General features: G+C 40.4%; 1 protein-coding gene across 3 annotated transcripts in view; it reads right to left on the minus strand.

The window, feature by feature from the left end:
* The window catches only part of LVRN (laeverin), a 106,029-nt gene that overhangs the window by 53,010 nt on the left and 25,503 nt on the right, over positions 1-27,516 (minus strand). For all 3 annotated transcript variants that reach the window (XM_086323244.1, XM_086323245.1, XM_086323246.1), the window contains exons 4-12: positions 24,733-24,859; positions 15,292-15,446; positions 13,901-14,014; positions 4,211-4,354; positions 3,125-3,190; positions 2,966-3,031; positions 2,147-2,319; positions 510-586; positions 1-140 (exon numbers count right to left, since the gene is read on the minus strand). In XM_086323244.1, coding sequence (XP_086179370.1) covers positions 1-140; positions 510-586; positions 2,147-2,319; positions 2,966-3,031; positions 3,125-3,190; positions 4,211-4,354; positions 13,901-14,014; positions 15,292-15,446; positions 24,733-24,859 — 1,062 coding nt within the window. The remainder of the gene's footprint in view (positions 141-509; positions 587-2,146; positions 2,320-2,965; positions 3,032-3,124; positions 3,191-4,210; positions 4,355-13,900; positions 14,015-15,291; positions 15,447-24,732; positions 24,860-27,516) is intronic.

The following is a 27,516-nucleotide window of genomic DNA, read 5'->3' on the forward strand; positions in this document are numbered from 1 at the left end:
CTTATGATCTTTTTCAAGCTGTTGATTTAATTTCTTCCAACCTAATTTATCATAGTTAACTCTATAGTATCCAGTCATATTCAAATTTAATATCACCCAGTCATGATCAGAATCTGAAATTTGCATTTCAGGAAATACTTCTACAAAGAAATACGTGAACAGTTTGAACTGGTACATTTAAAAAATATTTCACTACATGTTTTACTATGCCCTCTTAATTCTAAACAACAATCCAGTAAAACAAAAAGTAAAGATATTCCAAAATATGTATTGATCTTACCATATATTTTTTTCACATACAATGACTTTTGATTAGAAATGTTTCTTTAAAGCACTATGTTCAACAAGAATGATATAATATTTTAGTTTTAAATAAGCTATTCAAAAGCTAGACATTTTAATATTTTATTCTCTGCTTTTATATGTGTGTGTGTGTGTGTGTGTGTGTGTATACACACACATATATTTGCATATATATGTGAAGGTATTTTTAAACATTTGTTACTTACTGCTGCTTTTATCTAGCCAGACTAAAGACTGTGTAGTTCCATTTTTCATCCAAAGAATAGGTATAATCCATGTGTCACTTTTTGGAAAAAAAGTGAAAACTTCAGTTATTGTTCACACATAAGAATAAAAGCTTTGAGCCAATATTAAATAAGATGATAAAATAAAAGAACTCAAATTCTTCAGTCATTCCTTGTGGATATGACCTCAGAATTGTTCACTGTTGTTTCACAAGCCAGCTTTGGCTATTTATTTATTCTCTTGTGCCTCACAGATTTGCTTCTTCTTGCAACTCAGGGTAGCTTCTAAGGTTCTCCTGTATCTGAAACTTTCAAAGCCTGTTTATATTCAATTACAGCCATCTGGCCTTACTCAGGGGTCATTCAAATGCTGCAGACATACCCAAAGCTATCTGTGCCAAGAAAACTGAATAATCATTTAAGAAGAAAAAGCATGACAAACATTTCAAAATGCTTTTCCACCTCAAGTCTTCTCCCAGTTTGAAAAGTGTTCAACAGCAATCAGCCAGATTATTCATATTCACTGAATGCTGGCACTCTCCCCGTGTTGGTGGATGTGACCTGGATGAAGTCACTGACCACGAGGAGGACATTAGTCATCTGAAGGCACACTTGGAATTTAGGCAATATTTCCAATCTTGCTCAAATGCTCGCACGTCTGGCTTCTCAGACTTTGAACTGAGAGTCTTTGTTCATATGATAGCTAAGGCCACCTCTTCTCAAAAGTCATGAAATATCACAGGGAGAAGGGACCTGCAGATCTATGTCCTCCCCTGGAGTTTTAAAGAAAGAGTGGGACAACCTGAAACTTTTGGTGATGGTACATGAAAATAAATTACTCATTTGTGCTTATACTTAATACAATGTGATCTGAGAATCAAACCCTTTATCAAAAACAGTTGAAAACTATCTAAGAAGTTAAGGAAGAAAAGGAAACGGAAGGAGAAAGTGGTAATGCTAAGCCACGGTATACTTACTATCTCATTTCACTTCTACAACAATCCCCTGGGGTTTGTATTATTACATTTGCTTTATAGATAAGGAAACTGAAACTCAGAGATTTTAAATAAGATTAAGGTTTGAATTTGGGATCTATAACTAATATTTTATGTATGGTTACAAAAGCACACACACACACGTGTGGGCATACATGCACAGAATTATTCCTCAAGGATGTGGTTACCATTCAGTTCCATTTCTAGAGAAGGGAAGATGACCTGGCAACCAGATCCCCTTTTTTCTTAATTAACATAAGGTCATTCAGATTCTATTTTACTGGCTTTCACACAGAATTCTGCGTAATTCATTACCTCTGTCTAAAGGACAAAAAAGAATGCCTAGCACTCAAAGCTTTGGTTGTGGGTGTGGCCCTAAGTCCCAGGGGAGGAACACTGCAAGAATGCCTAAGGCAGGCCTCTGGCCTTGCTCAGGGCCTCAGGGGCTCTGCCCCGTCCTAGCCCACAGTAGCATCCGGCATGGAGCACTGCATCACCATCCCCAGGTCATCTCATGGAAGGGTGTGCACCCAGTGAGAGTTATGCTTCCTCATCCATAGGCTGGCTTCCTTTTGATCAGAGCTCAACCCCAAGGAAGGTGAAGACAGGAGCAAATCTACCTACTTGTGGGTTAGAAGAGTCTGATTTTTAACCTTTCCAAGATAAAATGGCTCCTGTTTCATGACACCCGTGGATACATTTAAGGTGATAACTGGAAAACCACTCTGGTGTGTCCAACTGTCCATGATGCTTTTTACTGTTGCTGGCAAAAGAATTTTACTCTGGTCATCTATGGCCTGTTTTAAAAAAAACATCACAAAAGCGGTTATTTACCATCCAAATCTTTTGAGGTAGCCAACTCCTAAAAGAAACTATCAATACGTAGTGATTGTATTTCTCATTTATATAGTAAAACCCAGTGGGGAATTTCTGCACCAAATTTAATTCTGTTCATCTCTGTATATATGAGTGGTTCCTTAGTTCATCCTTTCACTCATTCATTCAATCACTGAACACAATTTTTATGGATCTAATATATGCAGGCTCTATTCTGGGCACTGGAAACATAGTGTGTGTGTTAGCAGTCGCTCAGTTGTGTTCAAAATGCTGTGGACTATAGCCCACCAGGCTCCTCCACCCATGGGATCTTCCAGGTAAGAATACTAGAGTGGATTGCCATTCCCTTCTCCAGGGGACCTTCCCAAGGACCTTCCCAACCCAGAAATTGAACCCAGGTCTCCTGCACTGCAAGCAGATTCTTTGCCATCTGAGCCACCAGGGAAGCCTGGGAATACAGTGGTGAAGACTACAGAAGTAACCTCTGACTTAAAGGAGTGTCGCAGACAAGGGAAGGGGGTTTTCCTGTGGCATCAGCACACACACATGGCCTCACGATCTTACAGCACAACACAGCAAGCACATCGCAGAGAGTGAGAGAATTACCATTTGGAAATGTCTCCATAGATCATCTTGCTCAGCATTTGAGTAAGAAAACGTCTCCAAATATGACTGTTAAAATAGAAAAGGTAAGGTTAAGATGAATAACCTGCCAAAGCAATTCATGTTTACCGTCTTTAGGTAACAACAATTTTATAAACTCACCTTAAGTGCGCTGATAAATATTTTCTCATTCAAGAAACTAGAAAGCATCCGGGCCAGAGACGCTCCCTAAGACATAAGAAGTTGTCCATCATTTGAACAGAATTCAGTATCTAAATACTGACACATTCCATTTTGGTACGCAAGATTTTGGGCTGTGCTCCTCATTGCATTGTATACCTCAGTTGAATGTCTGGGTTAACCCAAAATGTGCTAATAAAATAAACTGTCACTAGTTACTAGATAAAAGATGAGAAAATGCCCTACGTATAAGAATTCAGGGTACAGAAAACTTTTTAAATTGAGATACTCACACGACAAGTATAAATAAATAAATGTTGCCTGTCATTCCAGTTCCACAAGGATCAGCAATTAGCCGCTGTGGTTGCCTACTGACAATGTCCCGGGGTGGGTGTAGGGGGCAGGCAGGGGGGATTCAGGATGGAGAAAACTAGGAAGCATTCTTTGTTTTGAATATGCTAATCCAAAGATAGTTCAGATACATATCTAAAGAAAATTTTCAATGGCCTCAGATTCTTGCATCCTTCCATACACAGAAAAGCAGGAAAAGTATTCATTTGAGATGTCTGTTCCTTGTGACTAGCAGTAGTCTTTTTATACCTGACTGGGTGTTTTTCCCAGGAACAAAACAAAACCAAGCCTTCAGCTATATCCTGGCTCCTCCCTTATCTCTTTGGAACAGTTTCTCAGAATACTCTGAGAGGCTGTCTCCTGGGCTATAGTCCTCTGTGAGGTTCCTGAATAAAACTTAACTCACAGCTTTTATGGTGTGTACTTCTCTTTCAGTAACACAAGAACAAATTTCCACCAGGCAGAAGAGTTCACCTTAAAAGTATCCAGCTGTCTGTCTATATTAAAAAAGGTAGATGGCATTGACCACCTATTACAGATTAACATTTACTAGATAAGAACTGATTTAACCACGTTTTCTGAAATCCATCTACCGAATAATATTAAGGTCTTTGTACCAAAATTGTGTAGTAGCACATTAGTCTAGAACCCAAAGAATCCATTTTATGTAGCTTTCTGCAAGAGCGCAGCACAAATATAAACGTGAAACTGTTTTACCTTGTTGTAAGTAATTAAGTCAAAGAGCTCATCTATTTCATTGGTTTCTGTGAAACTTTCCACCTTCATGGAGACGGCTCTAGACACTAGGGCGTGATCTTCTCTGAGCACACCATGTAAAATGTTAGAAAAGAAGATCTCATTCTAAAAGGAAAACATTGAGACACACTAACTTCTGAGACATCACAGAAACAGGAAGTTCAATGTTCCTAAAATATTTTCAGAAAAACTATCATTGAAGAGCGGAAGAAATCAATAATTGAGAAGTGCTCTTTGGGCTACAATGTGCCAAATAAGTCAGGAGTCCTTGAATAACTAAACTTTTGTGAAACTTTCCTTCCCACTTGGTTTCCTTTTTTATTCCAATTTAAAAAATCAATTTAAAAAGTTAATGTGGTTTCCAAGACAGCCATCTATTGGGTTGGCCAAGATGGAACAAACTTCTTAGCCAACCCAACACATTCCTTACGTAAGGAGGTCCCTGACCACCCAGACAGGTCCTCCAGGGAACAGCATCTCTAGGTGGTTCTAATCCTCTACAGTTTTATTGGTAACTTTATTCAGTTCAGTTCAGTCGCTCAGTCATGTCCGACTCTTCTCGTCCCCATGAATCGCAGCACGCCAGACCTCCCTGTCTATCACCAACTCCCGGAGTTCACTCAGACTCATGTCCATCGAGTCAGTGATGCCATCCAGCCATCTCATCCTCTGTTGTTCCCTTCTCCTCCTGCCCCCAAATCCCTCCCAGCATCAGAGTCTTTTCCAATGAGTCAACTCTTCGCATGAGGTGGCCAAAGTACTGCAGTTTCAGCTTTAGCATCATTCCTTCCAAAGAAATCCCAGGGCTGATCTCCTTCAGAATGGACTGCTTGGATCTCCTTGCAGTCCAAGGGACTCTCAAGAGTCTTCTCAAACACCACAGTTCAAAATCATCAATTCTTCAGCGTTCAGCCTTCTTCACAGTCCAACTCTCACATCCATACATGACCACTAGAAAAACCATAGCCTTGACTAGACGGACCTTTGTTGGCAAAGTCATATCTCTGCTTTTGAATATGCTATCTAGGTTGGTGAAAACTTCCCTTCCAAGGAGTAAGCGTCTCTTAATTTCATGGCTGCAGTCACCATCTGCAGTGATTGTGGAGCCCAAAAAATAAAGTCTGACACTGTTTCCACTGTTTCCCCATCTATTTCCCATAAAGTGATGGGACTGGATGCCATGATCTTCATTTTCTGAATGTTGAGCTTTAAGCCAACTTTTTCACTCTCCACTTTCACTTTCATCAAGAGGCTTTTGAGTTCCTCTTCACTTTCTGCCATAAGGGTGGTGTCATCTGCATATCTGAGGTTATTGATATTTCTCCCAGTAATCTTGATTCCAGCTTGTGTTTCTTCCAGTCCAGAGTTTCTCATGATGTACTCTGCATATAAGTTAAACAAGCAGGGTGACAATATACAGCCTTGACGTACTCCTTTTCCTATTTGGAACCAGTCTGTTGTTCCATGTCCAGTTCTAACTGTTGCTTCCTGACCTGCATACAGATTTCTCAAGAGGCAGGTCAGGTGGTCTGGTATTCCCATCTCTTGAAGAATTTTCCACAGTTTATTATGATCCACACAGTCAAAGGCTTTGGCAGTCAATAAAGCAGAAATAGATGTTTTTCTGGAATTGTCTTGCTTTTTCTATGATCCAGCGGATGTTGGCAATTTGATCTCTGGTTCCTCTGCCTTTTCCAAAACCAGCTTGAACATTAGGAAGTTCACGGTTCACGTATTGCTGAAGCCTGGCTTGGAGAATTTTGAGCATTACTTTACTAGCATGTGAGATGAGTGCAATTGTGCGGTAGTTTGAGCATTCTTTAGTAATCCCTTAAAATGTATCAGTCTCTTACATGGACATTTGTAAACCAAAAGCAATGCCAAATTTACAAATTCACAGTGATGATGATGTAGTAATATTAGTTATTAGAAATAAATCAAAATAAATCTATAAACTGGATACAGTAATTTATAGCTCATGCATTAGGAATTTTTTTTACTGTAAAAGTGTTAGTCGCTCTGTCATGTCTGACTCTTTGCAACCCCATGGAACTTCAGCCCACTAGGTTCCTCTGTCCATGGAATTCTCCAGGCAAGAACACTGGAATGAGTAGCCATTCCCGTCTCCAGGGGATCTTTGCTATCCAGGGATCAAACCCCAGTTTCCTGCACTGTAGGCAGATTCTTTACCTTCTGAGCCACCAGAGAAACTGGCAGTTATTTATATTTTAATAAGGTCTAGAACTCTCCAAAAGATTCGATCTCTCTTAGACACATGACCAGGGCCATTTCTTTCTGAAGGAAAACCAAAGAAGAGTTAAGAGGTGCATGCAAAAACAGAGCCAAAGAAAGGGCCATGGAGACGCTGCAGGGGAAGCCGAGGCATATCCTGGCGAGCACCTGGAAACCACGGGAGTCCCAGCTCCCAGGGCACTCTCTCTGTGGTCCCAAGTTGACTCCCTCACCCCTCAACAGTGTCAGATGAGCTTTCAAACTCTGCGCCACTGCTATCTGCCAATGTGTCAACCAACCCTCTTTAGTTAGCATATTATGTTTAGATTTATGAATACTTTGGTTACGTTATCATCAAACTGAGCTTTTCTCACAAGGAGAAAGCCTGTCATCTAGAGAAACGCATGTCAAACTTTACTGACCATAAGGATCCCCTGGGGATCTTGTCAAATTGTATTCTAATTCAGTTGGTCCGTGCTGGGGCTGGGCTTTTTTTTTTTTTGGCAACACCTTGAGACATGCAGGATCTTAAGTTCCCCCGACCAGGGATGGAGACTCATGCCCCATCCAGTGGAAGCGTGGAGACTTAACCACTGGATCACCAGGGAAGTCTGGGGTCTGTAGTTCTACTAAATGACCAGGTGATGCTGATGTTGGTATATAGCTCAAGAACCACACTTTGAGTAGCAAAGATTTAGAGGGGACACCTGCATAAAGTCTCACCTTACTCGTTAAGTATAGGTTTTATTATTTTAACACCTAAGAGTTCTTGAGAGTGTGTACTGTCGATCCCTGTGTTCATATAAACAGAATGAAGAAAATAATAAAAATAAAAAACACCCGTAAGTACACACCCTGCAATAACTCCCATTAGAATGCTGTTAATCCAGCTCTTTCTAATCTTTCCCCCTATTTATTCATTCTTACAGTTGTAAAAACTTTTTGTCTTGTTCATTTACTTATTATCACATTCATTTAGAAATTTTGCTGTCTTATCTTCATAACTATTCCTAATAATGGCTGCTGTATTGTAAATGAAACAAATATAAATTGGAAAGAAATAACCCCAAACTTAATCATGATTCTCACAGGGAAGATATAACTTTTGCAAAAGCAAAACACTAAAATAAACAAATGCACAGCTGCATAATACCCCTTCAGGTTGATGGACTATAACTGACTTAATCATTTGCCTACTGGGTAGGCATTTAAGTTGTTTCCAGTTTTTTTTTTTTTTCCTGTTATAGACAATGTATTAACGAATACTTTTGTACACATAACCTTTTCCATATTTTTCTTTCAGAATGGATTGTCTTTCTCTCTTGCGCCTGCCTGGCATAAGGTTTACATAATCTTCTTCGTTTCTTCCCAATCACACAAGATAACTGTGATGAGTGAGGCGAACATCTCTTACTCAACATTCCTCGGGTTTTTCTACTCTGGGCCTTCCATAAGGTGATGCTTGTCCCAGTCTGTTCTGGTCTTGTGGAAGGGAAACTCTATGTAAAAAGCAATATCAGCTTTTTAAAAAACATTATCTAGCTACTGCAGATAATGATTGGATAAAGCAAGTCTGTACACTCTCCATTTCTTTCTTCATGCAAGCTGTGAGATCCCAGAGGACAAACCTATTTCTATCATATCTATGATTATCCTAAGAAATGTAACAGTATTTATTATGAAATTTGTATGGAACATCACTGAAGTTGAAAGCATAGGGTCTGGAGTTGACCTACTTGGGTCTGAATCCCACTGCAGCCTCCTAGGGATTGTGTGACTCATAAAAGGCAACTAACTTCATCACTCTGGAAATTCAGTTTCACCTCTAAAAATGGGGTGAACACTGTCCTCACTGGATTATTATCAGGTCTAAATTAATTTATATAGAATATTTAGCACTGAGACTGGCAAATAGAATATGCTCAATAAGGGTTAACCACTACTGTAATTATATCATCATCATCATCATTAGTTCTTCAGAAGAGTGAATCAGATATTGTACATAATACACTCTAAGCACATAACGAATGCTTAGTAAATGATGGCTGTCACAACAGTACCCACTAAATACTCAATCTATTGAATGACTGCGTGAAACTTTTTCTTACAGATGAGGAATGAAAGCTCAGAAGTGTTCGACTACTTGCCTCAGCTGACAGTGATCATAAAAACATAGCGAGACCTGACTGGTTGCAAGGCCCCTACGTGCCCTTTCCCTCCAAGAGATCTGCTGCTCCCTTAGACCAGTCAGAAGAGGGATGCAGAAAAGCCAGTGAGTAGCAATGTGGACATGGAACAACAGACTGGTTCCAAATAGGAAAAGGAGTACGTCAAGGCTGTATATTGTCACCCTGCTTATTTAACTTATATGCAGAGTACATCATGAGAAACGCTGGACTGGAAGAAGCACAAGCTGGAAGCAAGATTGCCGGGAGAAATATCAATCACCTCAGATATGCAGATGACACCACCCTTATAGCAGAAAGTGAAGAGGAACTCAAAAGGCTCTTGATGAAAGTGAAAGAGGAGAGTGAAAAAGTTGGCTTAAAGCTCAACATTCAGAAAATGAAGATCATGGCATCTGGTCTCATCACTTCATGGGAAATAGATGGAGAAACAGTGGAAACAGTGTCAGACTTTATTTTTTTGGGCTCCAAAATCACTGCAGATGGTGACTGCAGCCATGAAATTAAAAGATGCTTACTCCTTGGAAGGAAAGTTATGACTGACCTAGATAGCATATTCAAAAGCAGAGACATTACTTTGACAACAAAGGTTCGTCTAGTCAAGGCTATGGTTTTTCCTGTGGTCATGTATGGATGTGAGAGTTGGACTGTGAAGAAGGCTGAACGCCAAAGAATTGATGCTTTTGAACTGTGGTGTTGGAGAAGACTCTCGAGAGTCCCTTGGACTGCAAGGAGATCCAACCAGTCCATTCTGAAGGAGATCAGCCCTGGGATTTCTTTGGAAGGAATGATGCTAAAGCTGAAACTCCAGTACTTTGGCTACCTCATGCGAAGAGTTGACTCATTGGAAAAGACTCTGATGCTGGGAGGGATTGGGGGCAGGAGGAGAAGGGGACGACAGAGGATGAGATGGCTAGATGGCATCACTGACTCGATGGACGTGGGTCTGGGTGAACTCTGGGAGTTGGTGATGGACAGGGAGGCCTGGCGTGCTGCAATTCATGGGGTCGCAAAGAGTCGGACCCGACTGAGCGACTGAACTGAATTGAGCAATGTTAGAGCTGGAGCTTCACGGGTCAAGAAACCAATTGGAATGTTCTGAATGCTTGATCATGACCCATTCATCCTGTATGTTAATAACTTTCAGCTGAACTTAGACCAGAATTAGAAAAAATGGAAATCTGTTTCTGCATGTTTCTGTGATGCTCTTTACTCAATTTCAATCTAACAGCTGATTCAAAGGAAGCTAAAGTTCTGATTTCTTAAAGACCATTGAAACAAAGCCTTAAGCTTTTCAAAAACAAAGCTCATGGCAATTTTTTCAAGCTCCAAGATCCGATACTCTTCTGGCAAGGGTTATGGTTCACTCAGCTCTACAAGTGATTGAGAAATGTACACTCAGAAAACAGAGATTAAGAACCAATGATAAAAAGAAATAAAACTAAATGGTATGAGAGGATAATCTTATCATCTTAGCTTCAAAAACATTGGTAACATGTTTTCATCAATGTTTCCCAGAAATGATAATATCTTAGCCATTTTTGTTGCATTAAAAGGTAACTGATTGATATTTATAGTATAGTCTATAAAGGACATACAGTTGAATCTAATTGTTTTAAGGACTGGAATGTCTTTCCATATTGACTCTCAACACAGAGGTAATTTGGGGTATAACCAAATGCTTTCAAAATAGTTACAGACAACACTAACCACGTGTAGATGCTACTTTATAAAAGAGATTTAAACAATTTTGTAGGTGTAGCATATATGGAAGGACTAAGACTTACTATATATATATATAGTTTACATATTTGAAAAGAGTCATAATGAACACGCTCACACACACTATAAGCCCCTTGAGAATGAGGACACGACCAGGAGTTTTCTCCCTAGGGTTAAAGACACGGGCTTTGCAGCTAAAGAAACCTCGGATTGAATCTCATCTCTGACCTTTAACAACTGTGAGATCTTGAACGACTTACCTAATACTTACACCCTCAGTTTCCTCAATAGAAGATAGAAAATAACTATACTCATAGGATTATTTTGAAGATGGATTAAGATGATGTATGTATAAGACTCACTCCACCAGGCAGTTGAGTCCCAAGTGCTCAGTGAATGGCATTAAATAATATTTTTGATTATTTATTAATATTTATTATCATCATTATCCTCATCTTCAGCCTAGACCCAGATCACTGGAATGTAATCACAGTTTCACCTCAACCAGGCAAAAGACCTTGGCCAAGTCAATTAACCTTTCAGTACTTCATTCTGCAGATCTATATAATGATGTCTAGCCCAGGGGAGGAAGAGCAGAGGTACTGTAGAGTGGCTGGACTATGTGATGGTGGGCATTTTATAGGATGTCCACAAAGGGCAGGAGGAAAATTCTTAAAGAGACAGAATACCAGACCACCTGACCTGCCTCTTGAGAAACCTATATGCAGGTCAGGAAGCAACAGTTCGAACTGAACATGGAACAACAGACTGGGTCCAAATAGGAAAAGGAGTACGTCAAGGCTGTATATTGTCACCCTGCTTATTTAACTTATATGCAGGGTACATCATGAGAAACGCTGGGCTGGAGGAAGCACAAGCTGGAATCAAGATTGCTAGGAGAAATATCAATAACCTCAGATATGCAGATGACATCACCCTTATGGTAGAAAGTGAAGAAGAACTAAAGGGCCTCTTGATGAAAGTGAAAGAGGAGAGTGAAAAAGTTGGCTTAAAGCTCAACATTCAGAAAACAAAGATCATGGCATCTGGTCCCATCACTTCATGGCAAATAGATGGGGAAACAGTGGAAACAGTGGCAGACTTTATTTTTGGGGGCTCCAAAATCACTGCAGATGGTGATTGCAGCCATGAAATTAAAAGACACTTACTCCTTGGAAGGAAAGTTATGACCAACCTAGATAGCATATTAAAAAGCAAACTGTGTACGAGACAGCAAAAGAGACACTGATGTATAGAACAGTCTTATGGACTCTGGGAGAGGGAGAGGGTGGGAAGATTTGGGAGAATGGCATTGAAACATGTAAAATATCATGTATGAAACGAGATGCCAGTCCAGGTTCGATGCACCATACTGGATGCTTGGGGCTAGTGCACTGGGACGACCCAGAGGGATGGTATGGGGAGGGAGGAGGGAGGAGGGTTCAGGATGGGGAACACATGTATACCTGTGGCAGATTCATTTTGATATTTGGCAAAACTAATACAATTATGTAAAGTTTAAAAATAAAATAAAATTAAATTAAAAAAAAGCAGAGACATCACTTCGTCAACAAAGGTTTGTCTAGTCAAGGCTATGGTTTTTCCAGTGGTCATGTATGAATGTGAGAATTGGACTATAAAGAAGTCTGAGTGCTGAAGAATTGATGCTTTTGAACTGTGGTGTTGGAGAAGACTCTTGAGAGTCCCTTAGACTGCAAGGAGATCCAACCAGTCCATCCTAAAGCAGATCAGTCCTGGGTGTTCATTGGAAGGACTGATGTTGAAGCTGAAACTCCAATACTTTAGCCACCTGATGCAAAGAGCTGACTCATTTGGAAAGACCCTAATGCTGGGAAAGATTGAGGGCAGGAGGAGAAAGGGACGACAGAAGATGAGATGGTTGGATGGCAATCACTGACTCGATGGACATGGGTTTTAGTGGACTCTGGGAGTTGTTGGTGGACAGGGAGGCCTGGCGTGCTGTGGTTCATGGGGTCGCAAAGAGTTGGATGGGACTGAGCGACTGAACTGAACTTGCAAAGTGGCATGGAACTGGGGCAGTAAAAGACTGCTACATCAGTGCTCCTCAGAAGCTACAATTTCACGAATAGGTAAAAAAAGTTTTTTTTTAAAGTTTCTGTGTGGCGAACAGAGGTCTGTCAATTTTTTATTCTGCCAACTTTTTAATAAACAAAAGATAAATATCATCTACTTACTATCTTCTTCCTTTCATAAAAGAGGGAAAAATTTACAACCAATATATTAATGGGCTTCCCTGATGGCTCAGACAGTAAAGAATCTGCCTGCAACGAGGGAGACCCGGGTTTGATCCCTGGTTTGGGAAGATCCCCTGGAGAAGGAAATGGCAATCCACTCCAGTATTCTTGAGTGGGGAATTCCATGGACAGAGGAGCCTGGCAGACTATATAGTCTATGGGGTCACAAAGAGTTGGACACGAATGAGTGACTTTCACTTTCACTTTCATAATAATAGAAAGAACAATCTTAGATTCTCCTTCAAAGTGAATAAATTTAGCCTGTAAGGATCTGACCAGTGGAAATCAGCATGTCAAGCGTCAATACACTCTAATGAGCAAGGGTATGGAGAGGAGAAAAGAGGCTAGAAGTAGAGCCTTGGAAACACTTGGGAGGGGAGAGGAAAAAAAGACCTGCAAAAAGCAGCAGAAAGAGCAGCTCTGAGCATCAGAGAGATGGCAGGAGGCAGGAACAGAGAGGAAGAAAGAAACCCTTACTTGGTGTGAAGAAATGAGGTCTGTGTCAAAAGATCATATTAAATCTAAACATTTAAACACTTAAATCAATTTAGCTTTATCATGCCATTCTGAAAGCATTACCTAACTACTCTAAATAAAATATTGGAATATAACTTTCAATTCAGATTTGCATACACATAAATTAATTTTCCATGTTACTATTTACTCAACATAGCAAAAGATTATCAGCTATAACAGATACAATGTCAGCTATGAGTATCATATGCAGTATCAGCTACATTATGGGTAATATAACATAGCATATTACTTATTATGAAAGTTGTAGATTACTGATTGCAAGTGCTTTAAAATTCAGTCTAGGTAGAAATTAATGAAAATAACCTAAAATCTAACAGTAGGGAAAATATTTTATATATATATATACACACACACATTCATATAGACACATCTTATAAAGTTATATGATAAAATACTAGGAAACTGTTAAAAATCTTATTTTCAAGGATGATCTAATGACCTGTGGAAAAGCTCTTGATATAGTATGAAGCAGAAAGGGCATTACACATTTCTGTGTAATTTTCTCTTCTAGGAATATTTACAATAATAAAAGCCTGACAAAAGAAAACAAATCAAAAACACAACATTGAGCATCTCTGATATTACAGATAATTTATTATCTCTATATTTTTCTGTATTTTACACACTTTCAACAATGAAAATTAACTACTATTATAATTAGAAGAAAAATTATAAATTAATTTAACAGACATACTTACCATTGGGAGTTTAGGATTGAAGTGGTTAATTATCCCAAATTCAAAATAAGATGCAAAACCTTCATTGAGCCAGATATTATTCCACCAATTCATGGTAACCAAGTTTCCAAACCACTTTTGGAGTTGGGGATGAAAAGAACAATCTTAACTTCAATTTAAGTAATATTTATTGTAATTACATGTTAAATAAATGTAAGGTCAAAGACAAAATTAAATGTAATTTGCTATCAGTGATAAAACTTGAAAACAGGACTCCAAAATCATGTTGTTGTTTTATTAATAACATGAAGTCATTCGTTTTTTTCTGTAAAATTTCACATCCAATGACTGGAAGCAATTTTTGCTTTAAAACTGTGATGCTGAGAAATAAAGTAAGCTAGAATAGCATTTCTTAAATTGTCCACTTTACTCCAAAGTTAAGTCAAAGTAGAAGGCCTGAATGTTCACTTAACACCTACTGAATGACAGCATCTCATACTCTAAACAGACTACATCAGAATTTTGCTGTAAGCAGTTGATTATGTTTTAAGGACATGATTTGATCTGCACCATGTAAGAATCACTCAAGTATTTGTTTCTGCAAAGTGGTCCAGTTATAATTATTTTCTGTTTGAGCTTAACAGAAGGAAAGTGTCAAATGATGATGAATAGAATCAGGAAAGATAAACACAATAATTTCCAAAACCAACAAATCCACACCCTGGTTTTTAACCAAATTCTTATAATAGCTGTGATGTACTAATAGTTAGCACCCTATTTTCTAAAACAATGTGTCACTTAGGCTATAATAAAAAATGACACTGTGAGTGATGATCAAGACTTGTGAAAATATGTGTTGACTGTGTAACAGGGTATAATTTAATCACAGGAAATCACTCCTCTCCAAAACTTCTTAGGGGTCCATATAACAAGAAGATAATTTCACAGTTTAGGTGACTGTCACCTCAGTGATACTAGTATATTGACTATAACCCTTTAACTTGTAACTTCTTGCAAAAAAAAAAAAAGTTTGTGACAATCTACTGATGAAATGGGATATCTTCTAGTGACTCCTTTGAATATCTCTATTTTAAGATGGAATGAAAAGCAGATGATCACAGGTCTGCTTGGTTTACTTTTCCTGAAGAGAACTTTGTGGCACACAATTACTCTTTGAATATACGACCTGCTACTGTTCTGAGATTTCTTATCACCATGATCTATCACCAAAAGTTCAAATCCACCCAGGATCTGATTACATAGATCCTTCCTTGTTTTCACTCACTGGACCACTTTTCAAGTTATTTTTTAAAATTTGGTGTATGGTATAGTTTGAGGAGTTTTTGCTGCTTTTGGTACAGAAGCTGGAGAATATTCTCGTGTGAAATAAGAAAGAACATTTTACCACATGCCTGATGTCCGATTTCGTGGGAGACAATATAGGAGATCATGATCTTTTTTTCTGTTAGTTTATCATTTGGTTGCAGCAACAATAACGACTCGTCAAATATCAAGAGTCCCCAGTTTTCCATTGCACGGTTGTCAAAAGTAGGCAAAGCAATTATATCTAAGTGGATTTAAATGGAGGGAAAATGAATCATCTCTTTCTAAAGATTTGAGTGTTCCAGATACAACATCTCAAAATGAAATCATAAAATTACTGAAATAAAATGCAAGTGAATATCTATAACTTAAGGGGCAGGAGAAAGGCATTAAAGACATAGAGAAGACAGAGTCAGAAAACAAATTGCTTTGTATGAAAATTAAATAGTTTTGATTAAGGACCTATATCCAAAATATACAAAGAACACTTGAAACTCAAAAATAAGAGAACAACTTTACAGAATTAGCAAAAGATCTAAAGAGATAGTTCACTAAAGAGACACTTCACTAAAGAGACACACAAATGGCAAATGAACAGATGAAGATATGCTCAACACCATATGTCACTGCTGCTGCTAAGTCGCTTCAGTCGTGTCCGACTCTGTGCGACCCCAGAGACGGCAGCCCACCAGGCTCCACCGTCCCTGGGATTCTCCGGGCAAGAACACTGGAGTGGGTTGCCATTTCCTTCTCCAATGCATGAAAGTGAAAAGTGAAAGTGAAGTTGCTCAGTCGTGTCCAACTCCCAGCGACTCCATGGACTGCAGCCCACCAGGCTCCTCCGTCCATGGGATTTTCCAGGCAAGAGTACTGGAGTGGGGTGCCATTGCCTTCTCCATGTCGTTAGGAAATTGCAAATTAAAACAACGAGATACCATGACACACCAGTTCAAAACAAAACATCGATGTTGGAGAAGATGTGGAACAATAAAAACACTCATCCGTTGCTGGTGAGAATGCAAAATGGTACAGCCACTTCAGAAGACAATTCGGCAGTTTCTTATAAAGCTGAACATAGGTTGGCTATACAGTCTAGCAATTGAGCTCCTAAGGATTTACCCAAATGAGTTCACAACTGAAGTCAGCAACACGCACGTGAATGTTTATAGCAGCTTCAATCGTAACTGCCAAAACTTGGACATAATCAAGATGTCTTTTAATAGGTGAATGGATAAATAAACTGGAAATGGCAACCCACTCCAGTACTCTTGGCTGGAAAATCCCATGGACAGAGGAGCCTGGTAGGCTACAGTCCATAGGGGTTGCAAAGAGTCGGACACAACTGAGCGACTTCAGTTCAGTTCAGTTCAGTACAGCCATACAACAGAGTACTATTTAGTGATAAAAAGAAATGAGCTATTAAGTTATGAAAGGACATGGATAAAACTTAATGTTACTAAGTGAAAGAAAAGTGAAAGTCGCTCAGTCGTCTCAGACTCTTTGCAACCTCATAGTCCATGGGGATTCTCCAGGCAAGAACACTGGAGTGAGTTGTCATGCCCTCTTTCAGGTGATCTTCCCAACCCAGGGGTCAAATTCAGGTCTCCTGCATTGCAGACAGATTCTTTACCAGCTGAGCCACCAGGGAAGCCCACTAAGTGAAAGAAGCCAAAAAGAAAAAGTTACACATGGTATGATTCCAGTTAGTACATAACATTATGGAAAAGGCAAAATTATATAGACAGTACAAAGATCAGTGGCTGTCAGGGATTGGGGGAAAAGAGGGGATGAGCAGGTAGAGCACAGGGGATTTTTAAGACAGTGAAACTATCGTCTGATACTGTGACGGTAGACATATGTCATTACTATGCGCTCAGTCACTTCAATCAGGTCTGACTCTTTGTGACCCACTGGACTGTAGCCCACCAGGCTCCTCTGTCCACGGAGTCTTCAGGTAAGAACACTGGAGTGGGTTGCCGCCCTCCTCCAGAGGATCTTCCCGACCCAGGGATCAAACAAACCCATGTCCCCTGTGTCTCCTGCACTGCAAGAGGATTCTTTACTGCTGAGTCACGGGGGAAGCCCTCGTTACTATATACATTTTGAAATTCATAGAACTGTACAACACCACAAAGAGTGAACCCTAATGTAAGCTATGGACTTTAGTTATAAAAATGTATCAGTACTGATTCATCAATTATAATTTTTAAAAATCCACACCAATGTACGATGTTAACAAGAGGAGAAACTAGGGGTGGGGGGAAGGGGAGGGAGAGGAGATATATGAGGACTCTTCACACTCTGGGCACACTTTTTTCATAAACTGTTCTAAAAAATTAAGTCTATTTAAAATTAAATATTTTAGTGCACCAAAAAAACACCACAAACAAATTTGAAAGGCAAAACACAGACTGGGGTAAATATTTGCAGCCTATATCACAACTAGAAAATATTTTTTCAATACTTAAAGAACTTTGATGAATCAAAAAGGAAAAACGTGAACAATTCAATAAAGAAATAATTCAAACACCCAAAAATCTTATTTAAAATTCTCAGCTTCATTAGTATCAAAAGCAACAATTAAAACAATGATATAACAAGCTTTCAAATGTATGAAATACATTTTCAAATGTAATAATTAGTATTGGCTAGAATTTACAATTAGGTATAGGAAAACTGACACATAGCCTATTGATGAGGGTGTGAACTGGTAATTTTTCTGGAGCAGTCCAGCAAAATGCTTCGTAACTTTTAAAAATGTTCCTAACCTTTCAAATTTTGCAATTTCTACTAAGCCAAATAGCATGGATATTTGTAAACACATCCTTATGTTTTCTTTCATGTTTTAAAAGCAGCCCCCTCCCCCTCAGGAAAGGAAAAACCAGTCCAAATTTTCAACTACTGAAGATTAAATAAATTATTTTGTCAAATTGATATGTAGGCAGCCTATGAGTTAAAATGACAATAAAAAAGAACGGTTACCTGGATCATATTGCTTTATATTGTTAATTTTTTTTTAATCAAAGAACAATATCAATTCCATGGTGTCATTTTTGTTAAAAACAAAGAAGCAAATACAGAGAAAGATGGAAATTGAGACAAAGAACTAGACATCAAAATGTTACCCATGGTCATCTCTGCATGGCAGCATTCCAAGCGATTTTGCTTCTCTTTTTTGTGCTTTCCCTATCTTTCCAAATTTTTTACAGTGTGATCATTTGTTACTTCTAACACTAGAACAATACAAGTTTTGAAATTTTCCTTTGCTAGTGAAAGAAATATCATCGCTATAGTCCATGCTACATTTGCCTCATGAATGCTTTCGCTATGCTACGCTCAGTAATTTAGTTGAGTTTACACTTGGTTGAAGCTGACAGTGTATAGTAAGAAACATTCAGGTCATTACATATCCTCAACAGGTAATGCTCCATTATCTTTCGACATACTTAGTTGCCTCAGCCTGGGTTTCCCATTCTACTGGATAGTTTTCCATCGTGTGAATGACCCATATCCATTCTATCAGTGACCACTTTGGCTGCTTTGGGTTTGACACTAGTATGAAAAGTGTAGCTTCAAACATTCTTGCACATGTCTTCTGGCATGTATGTGCTCAAATTCCTCTTGAAGATATATCTAGGAATGGAATTTCTGGGTTTTAAGGTATTCTGATGATGAACATTGTAAGACAACAAACAGGTTTTTAAGTTGTAACAACTGATACTCCTTTCAACAGTGTCACTTTCTAACACTTGTATTTGTGAGAATGTCTACTCTTTGACAACTGAATAGGTTGTCACTGTGATCTTGGGTACTCATTTCTCAGACTGCTTAATGAGGTTAAATATTTCTTCAAAAGTTTGTTAGCCACATGTGTTTCCTTTTCTGTATAACATCTATTCATATATCTTTTACTTGTTTTTTTCCTATTGTATTTTTCTTATTTATCTGTAGGTGTTCTTGATATATTTGGGCTACTCCCATTACCACCTACTGTCCTTTCTTTTTTGTTTAACTGTTTCTTTAAAATTTACGTATTTGTAATTGAAGGACAATTGCTTTACAATACTATGTTGGTTTCTGCCACACAGTCCTCTTTCTGCTGAGACTTCATGCTGACTTTATGAGTCAGTGCTGTCTCCTCCTTCGCAATTTGTTTTCTTCTGTCTTTAACATGTAGATGCTATCTGCCGAACTCAGCTACCTGAACAGAGCCTCTACCATCTACTGCTTCTGCATTCAGAGAGCACCTAGAAAATAGTAGGTGATTTTCATTTACTCAGTAGAGTCTCACTAATTATGGTAATTATGTCACCACTTTATGATTTATAGACAACTTGAGTTTTATAAGAGAAGACTCTACACATGGACATCACCAGATGGTCAACACCGAAATCAGATTGATTATATTCTTGGCAGCCAAAGATGGAGAAGCTCTATACAGTCAACAAAAATAAGACCAGGAGCTGACTGTGGCTCAAATCATTGGCTTATTACCAAATTCAGACTTAAATTGAAGAAAGTAGGGAAAACCACTAGACCATTCAGGTATGACCTAAATCAAATCCCTGATGATTATACAGTGGAAGTGAGAAATAGATTTAAGGGCCTAGATCTGATAGATAGAGTGCCTGATGAATTATGGAATGAGGTTCGTGACATTGTACAGGAGACAGGGATCAAGACCATTCCCATAGAAAAGAAATGCAAAAAAGCAAAATGGCTGTCTGGGGAGGCCTTACAAATAGCTGTGAAAAGAAGAGAAGCAAAAAGCAAAGGAGAAAAGGAAAGATATAAGCATCTGAATGCAGAGTTCCAAAGAATAGCAAGAAGAGATAAGAAAGCCTTCCTCAGCGATCAATGCAAAGAAATAGAGGAAAACAACAGAATGGGAAAGACTAGAGATCTCTCCAAGAAAATTAGAGATATCAAGGGAACATTTCATGCAAAGATCAGCTCGATAAAGGACAGAAATGGTATGGACCTAACAGAAGCAGAAGATATTAAGAAGAGGTGGCAAGAATACACAGAAGAACTGTACAAAAAAGATCTTCACGACCCAGATAATCATGATGGTGTGATCACTGACCTAGAGCCAGACATCCTGGAATGTGAAATCAAGTGGGCCTTAGAAAGCATCACTACAAACAAAGCTAGTGGAGGTGATGGAATTCCAGTTGAGCTATTTCAAATCCTGAAAGATGATGTTGTGAAAGTTCTGCACTCAATATGCCAGCAAATTTGGAAAACTCAGCAGTGGCCACAGGACTGGAAAAGGTCAGTTTTCATTCCAATCCCAAAGAAAGGCAATGCCAAAGAATGCTCAACTACTGCACAATTGCACTCATCTCACATGCTAGTAAAGTAATGTTCAAAATTCTCCAAGCCAGGCTTCAGCAATGGAACTGTGAACTTCCTAATGTTTAAGCTGGTTTTAGAAGAGGCAGAGAAACCAGAGATCCAATTGCCAACATCTGCTGGATCATGGAAAAAGCAAGAGAGTTCCAGAAAAAATCTATTTCTGCTTTATTGACTATGCCAAAGCCTTTACCTGTGTGGATCACAATAAACTGTGGAAAATTCTGAAAGAGATGGGAATACCAGACCACCTGACCTGCCTCTTGAGAAATCTGTATGCAGGTCAGGAAGCAACAGTTCGAACTGGACATGGAACAACAGACTGGTTCCAAATAGGAAAAGGAGTACGTCAAGGCTATGTATTGTCACCCTGCTTATTTAACTTATATGCAGAGTACATCATGAGGAACGCTGGACTGGAAGAAACACAAACTGGAATCAAGATTGCTGGCAGAAATATCAATAACCTCAGATACGCAGATGACACCACCCTTATGGCAGAAAGTGAAGAGGAACTCAAAAGCCTCTTGATGAAAGTGAAAGAGGAGAGTGAAAAAGTTGGCTTAAAGCCCAACATTCAGAAAACGAAGATCATGGCATCCAGTCCCATCACTTCATGGGAAATAGACGGGGAAACAGTGGGAACAGTGTCAGACTTTATATTTTTGGCCTCCAAAATCACTGCAGATGGTGACTGCAGCCATGAAATTAAAAGACGCTTACTCCTTGGAAGGAAAGTTATGACCAACCTAGATAGCATATTCAAAAGCAGAGACATCACTTTGCCAACAAAGGTCCGTCTAGTCAAGGCTATGGTTTTTCCTGTGGTCATGTATGGATGTAAGAGTTGGAGTGTGAAGAAGGCTGAACGCCAAAGAATTGATGCTTTTGAACTGTGGTGTTAGAGAAGACTCTTGAGAGTCCCTTGGACTGCAAGGAGATCCAACCAGTCCATTCTGAAGGAGATCAGCCCTGGGATTTCTTTGGAAGGAATCATGCTAAAGCTGAAACTGCAGTACTTTGGCCACCTCATGCGAAGAGTTGAGTCATTGGAAAAGACTCTGATGCTGGGAGGGATTGGGGGCAGGAGGAGAAGGGGACGACAGAGGATGAGATGGCTGGATGGCATCACTGACTCAATGAACGTGAGTCTGAGTGAACTCCGGGAGTTGGTGATGGACAGGGAGGCCTGGCGTGCTGCAGTTATGGGGTCGCAAAGAGTTGGACAGGACTGAGCAACTGAACTGAACTGAACTGAGTTTTATTGCTTCAAAAATACAAACTTTGCTGAGATGTACAATATATATCATTAGCCTGCTATGGTTCAGATCAGATCAGATCAGTTGCTCAGTCGTGTCCGACTCTTTGCGACCCCATGAATCGCAGCACGCCAGGCCTCCCTCTCCATCACCAACTCCCAGAGTTCACTCAGACTCACATCCATCGAGTCAGTGATGCCATCCAGCCATCTCATTCTCCGTCTTCCCCTTCTCCTCCTGCCCCCAATCTCTCCCAGCATCAGAGTCTTTTCCAGTGAGTCAACTCTTCGCATGAGGTGGCCAAAGTACTAGAGTTTCAGCTTTAGCAGATGGTTACAAGTTAAGAAAAAATAAAAACTTAAAAGGGAAGTTGCTATTTTATAAGTTTGCAAATCTTAAACACCTATACTTACTCCTAAAAGCATCATGATGTCACTTTTTCTTTTAAAGCTTATAACAACCTAAACAGCCAACTCCACCAGCAGCTGTAACAGTTTTTTTGTTTTGTTTTTAAATGACTCAACCAAAAGTCAAAGTAATCAGGAGACATTGGTTCATCTTTCTCTTAATGATCCAGGAATAGAGAAACTCTATTGTAATCAGTTATCCATCAAAAGGCAGTTTTGACTAAGCACCACCTACGCGAGCTCATAGAGCAACACTGGGTCGGATGCTGTGAAAGATACAGAAAAAAAAAGTGCCAACATAACCTTGACTTCCAGGAGCTGGTAATCTAGCCAGAATTTACATGGAATTATGGAACTCATTGAACATATTTTTCCCCCCACCAAAAAAAAAAAAAAGCTTACTCTTTACTAGTTTGAGACAGGGCCTTCCCTTGTGGCTCAGTGGTAAAGAATCTATCTGCCAATGCAGGAAACGTGGGTTTGATCCCTGGGTTGGAAAGATCCGTTGGAGAAAGAAATGGCAACCCACTCCAGCATTCTTGCCTGGAGAATCCCATGGACAGAGGAGCCTGGCGGGCTACAGTCCATGGCGTTGCAAAAGAGGCAGGCATGACTTAGCAACTAAACAACAATTCTGAGAGAAGCAGAGTCACAGGCTCAGAAGGTACTTAAAAAAGGACAGTCCAGACCCTGACCCTCAACTTGCCCTTGACCTAATGCAGAGATGATTAGGATCTAGCAGCTCAAGAACTTGAATGCAGGGATGCACAGGATGCTGTGGAAGCTTGGGAGAGAAAGAGTCAGGGAAGACTTCCTGGAGGAGGAGGCACTGTGTTGAGAAATATAAGAATCAACAAGTTGGGTAAAAGGAAAGGCAGGATGTGCAAACTGAATGTGCAAGAGCCTGACCGAGAGGAGGAGAAGATGAAAGTGTAGAAGAGGACAGAGATGCTGCTAGAGCAGCCCTTCTTCTCTGAGAAACTGTCAAAAGCCCCGAGAGGTAGGCGAGAGATGCACTGTTAAGATAGGGTGTGAACTTTGGACTTTATCCCCAGGGCATTGGGAAGCCACAGAAGAGTTTTAAACAGGGAAATAACATGATCAGATTTTGCTTTGGAAAGATCCCTCAGGCCTCAGTGTGGAAGATGAACTGGAGGAGACAGGAGGGACGGTGGTCAAAGCAAGGTCAGTTGTGGTAGAGACTTTGGTGACGTGAACTAGGGAGGATGAGGGGGATGGGGAAGAAGTGGGTGGAGGTGGAGATAATAAGGAGGTGACTTAACTGGATGGAGGAGATGTTTTGACCGACGAGGATATCAAGAATAACTCTGGACTTCTCCTTATCTAAATAAAGATAAAGAGAAATTTTCTTGCCTAGACAAGGGTCATCTTGAGATCTTCTGGCCACAGAAGTGCCAGAAACTTGGTCTCCATGCTCAGATTCCTGTTGCTGCAAACTGTCTTTGTTTCTTTCCTTCTTTTTCTAGTTTTTTTTGGCTGTGCTGCGTGGCATGTGGGAATCGAGGATCTTAGTTCCCTGGCCAGGGATCGAACCTGTGCCCCCTGCAGTAGAAACTCAGAGCCTTAACCACTGGCCTGCCAGGAAAGTCCCTGCCTCCAACTCTCTAAATGATGGGTATAACCTCTGGGATCCACGAGCAGGCCATGGCTGGCCCCTATTCCTTCACTCCCCGTCCCTCCTCAGCCAGAAGGCTTAAGCGGCAGAGGCCCTGTCTATGCAGCATTCGGGAGCCTGGAGCGCCCTAATTTTTACTCCCCACCTTCTTCCACTGTCTGCCAGTAAAGGCCAAGTATACTTTCCCTCAAGACTTCAACTAAATAGCCTTTCAGAGGAACAAAACACACTGACATGATACCCTCAAGCGAGAGAGACAAAACATGGAACAACTTTCTGAGCTGAGCAGCTCACATAATTTTAAGGACATTCCATACCGATCTACGAGAAACAAAATGTTTACATATTCCTTTGAGGATCATATTCTGTTCACACATGATTCCAATTTTATACAATAAAAATTCACTGATGGGACCCCCAAGTCCTAATCCAATGACTCACAGCTAAAGAACATATTTTGAAAAAAACAACAAAACCTTCCTAAAGGGAACTGGAGTAATTCACGCAAGCGGTTAAAAGGATCCAGAACATTGCACTGCATGCTCTCGGTGTGAGATGAAAGGGCAGAAAGCCAGGAAGAAGGCAAGGTCTGGAGGAGGTAAGCCACCAGTGAGCACCCAGGAGGGATCTGAAGCCGGGAGCCCTCTGAGCACCAGCTAGTCACACGGCACCATGCAGAGAAGGAGCAGACAGGCCTCTGCGTGTTTAGGAACGTGTAGGACACAATGATGGGAAGCCAGCAGGGCTGACTCCAAAACAGCAAAAACAATAAAATGCCAACCGGTCCTTGGAGGCCCATCTAGGTATCTTTTGATCTCAACCTAGAGCACCCATAATAGGAAATCAAACACATTGTAAGGGAAGATACCTCACCTGTTTTTGGAAGAGGGTAACTGATATTAAATAAATCCTCCAGAAAAGAGAAGATGGGACCTGTGATGTTCAAAGCAAAATCTGCATTTCCATCTGCGATGGCATCTTTCCGGGCCCAGATGCGTATCTAGACAGAAACAATTAAGCAGTGATTAGGAAAAGCAATATGTACAGTGATTTTGGAAAGTGGCAGCCTGCTTGCTCGGATTTCCTGATGCTCTGGAGCCAAAGGTTATCTTTTCAGAAGAAGTTGCATGATAAAATGTTTACATGTGTCCATGCAATGAGAAAAGCCCTGGAGGCTATTCATTAAGTTGGGAACAGAGATTCTCCAGAAAGTGTGTTATTTCAATCTTTTGCAATAATGTGTAAAACTTTTATAATTCAAAAATAATCCTGGTTGCAGGGGGTGGGGGTGGGGGTCTTCCCTGGTGGCTCAATGGTAAAGGGTCAGCCTGCCAATGCAGGTTTGATCCCTGATTCAGGGAGATCCCACAGGCTGTTGAGCAACTAAGCCCGTGTGCCACAACTACCGAGCCTGTGCTCTGGTGCCTGGGAGCCGCGCTGGAGGCCAAGCTCCGTAACGAGAGAAGCCACTGCGATGAGAAGCCCGCACACCACAGCGAGAGAGCAGCCCCACTAGCAGCAGCTAGAGAAAAGCCTGCATAGCAACGGAGACCCAGCATGGCCAAAAATACATAAAAAATAAATTAAAAAAAAAAATCCTGGGGAGTGCTATCTACCCCCACAGAAAACATGGATTCTATATTAGAGCAAAAGGGCCCTTTGGATCCTAGCTTCCCTTTTCAGGACATATTTCCAGTGATTCAAAACAGAGTTGGGCAGTTAGCAGGGGTTACACAGTATAAAAATATGAAACAAATGTGAATCATGCAAATTTAAAATGATTTGTTAATAAAAAACATGAGTGCAAGTGTGCTCAGTCATGTCCAACTCTCTGCAACCTCATGAGCTATAGCCCACCAGGCTCCTCTGTCCATAGGATTTCCCAGGCAAGAGTACTGGAGTGGGTTGCCATTTCCCACTCCAGGGGATCTTCCAGACCCAGGGACTGAACCAGCATCTCCTGAACTTGCAGGTGGATCCTTTACCACTGTGCCACACGGGAAGCTCCCAAAACATGAATAGTCCCATCTTATTTTCAAAATTTGAAATAAGGTTAATTTCCTCAATTTTAAAAAGTTCATCAAAAGTCTCATGACTTCTACAGTTACTGAAGCAAGCAAATTATATCCTCTGTATATGACACTTCCGTGTTAGCAGTAGATGGAAAGAAATCTCTGCCATGTTTTGTTAGTTTAGCGTGACTGTATTGTTATTTGGGTGCTTGAACTTGTTTGTGTTATTTCGGTGACTAATTTGATGTTGTTTTACCATCCATTGTCATTTTATTTTGAAATCATGGTACTCCTTCAACAATACCATCTGAGCACTTTTAAATGGAATTGCTGGTGTCAGTGCTTAAAAACACATCTGAAACACCTAACTCTAGAATGAAAGTTAGCGAGGAGGGAATTAAGATACTCGTCCTGATTGTGAATGCAGTTAATTTGAGAAAGAGCTGTCTACAAAACACAAGAGACAATGTGAAGAAAACGAAAAGCAGCACAACGATATCTGCAGATCGCTGTCCCCCAACCAGACGTTCACTTGTCTTTGCTTTTATTTCTGCTGGAAAGTTTGTCTTGAGTTTTGTGACTTTTGAATGACATGAGGTCTTCGGTACGTGTTTTAGAAGCCTCCCGCCTGGATCCTCTCCTTTCTTCCAGCCTCCTCCCACCCCAAGGCCTCAGTCCTGCCCCTCCACTACCGGCACCTGCCCTGTCTCAAGCTCTCACCTCCAAGGCAAAGCCAGGAGGACATCTAGACCAGAGCCCACACTGCTGAGTGAAGGCAACAGTCACCACATTCAGGATAATACACACATATTAACTGTAGCCTTTTGGGAGGGAAGGCTGTCATAAAGTGTGTATATAAATTTCCAGTTTACAAGCCTCCTCCCACAAATGACCACTCTAAGCCACAGTGGAGGCAAATGATGATTTCAAGCTGTTGGGGAGGGGCAGGGCAGTGAGGATCACAAATACGTGCGGAACATTTTGAAGAAAAAGTTCCTTCAAAATCACATCTAGCCCACCAGTGTGTCCTTGTGGTCCTGATTAGACCCAGCAGACCTCAACCTCTAAAGGAAAAATCTCTTTACACGTGCACATGTGTGATAAATTCAAAATGTTATTTCTGAGAAACAGAATATTTCCTGCTGTATCAGGAAACGAAGATGTTACAGTCGTCAATGATTGCAGCCCTCCCGAACGAGCTGAGGAGCCCCGAGAGAACACAGGAAGGTAAAGAGCACCTGGCCGCTAGCAGCCATCAGACTGTAGCCACTCCCCATGGTGAGCAGCCCTCAGGAAGCTCAAGGTGTGAAAACCACAGGGTACCGGTCCCAGGTAGCTGACGGTTCACGTCCCTTCACGGCTGCCGTAACTGTCGAGTGAAAAAATATAGCAACCTAAAAGTTGAGAGTTATGGCAGAAATTTTTAGGGCTTCAAGCCCGGGAGACAGCATCTCAAGCAACCAGAGAGAACTGCTCTGAGGAGGCGAGGGGAGGAGTCAGATTATATAGAAGTTCTGCAACAAAGGGCAGGTAGTCTGAACATCAAAAGATTACTGTTAATTAGAGAAAAAAGCCCCAGACATCCCAAGTTAAGGAATTTAGCACTTTCTATGTATGGGAAGATGCAAGAGTCTGGGCTCACTGG

Source organism: Bos grunniens, chromosome 10 (genome assembly GCF_055505025.1).
Source record: "Bos grunniens cultivar Pamir isolate PY7600 chromosome 10, Bosgru_T2T1.0, whole genome shotgun sequence".
NCBI classification, from domain to species: Eukaryota; Metazoa; Chordata; class Mammalia; order Artiodactyla; family Bovidae; genus Bos; species Bos grunniens.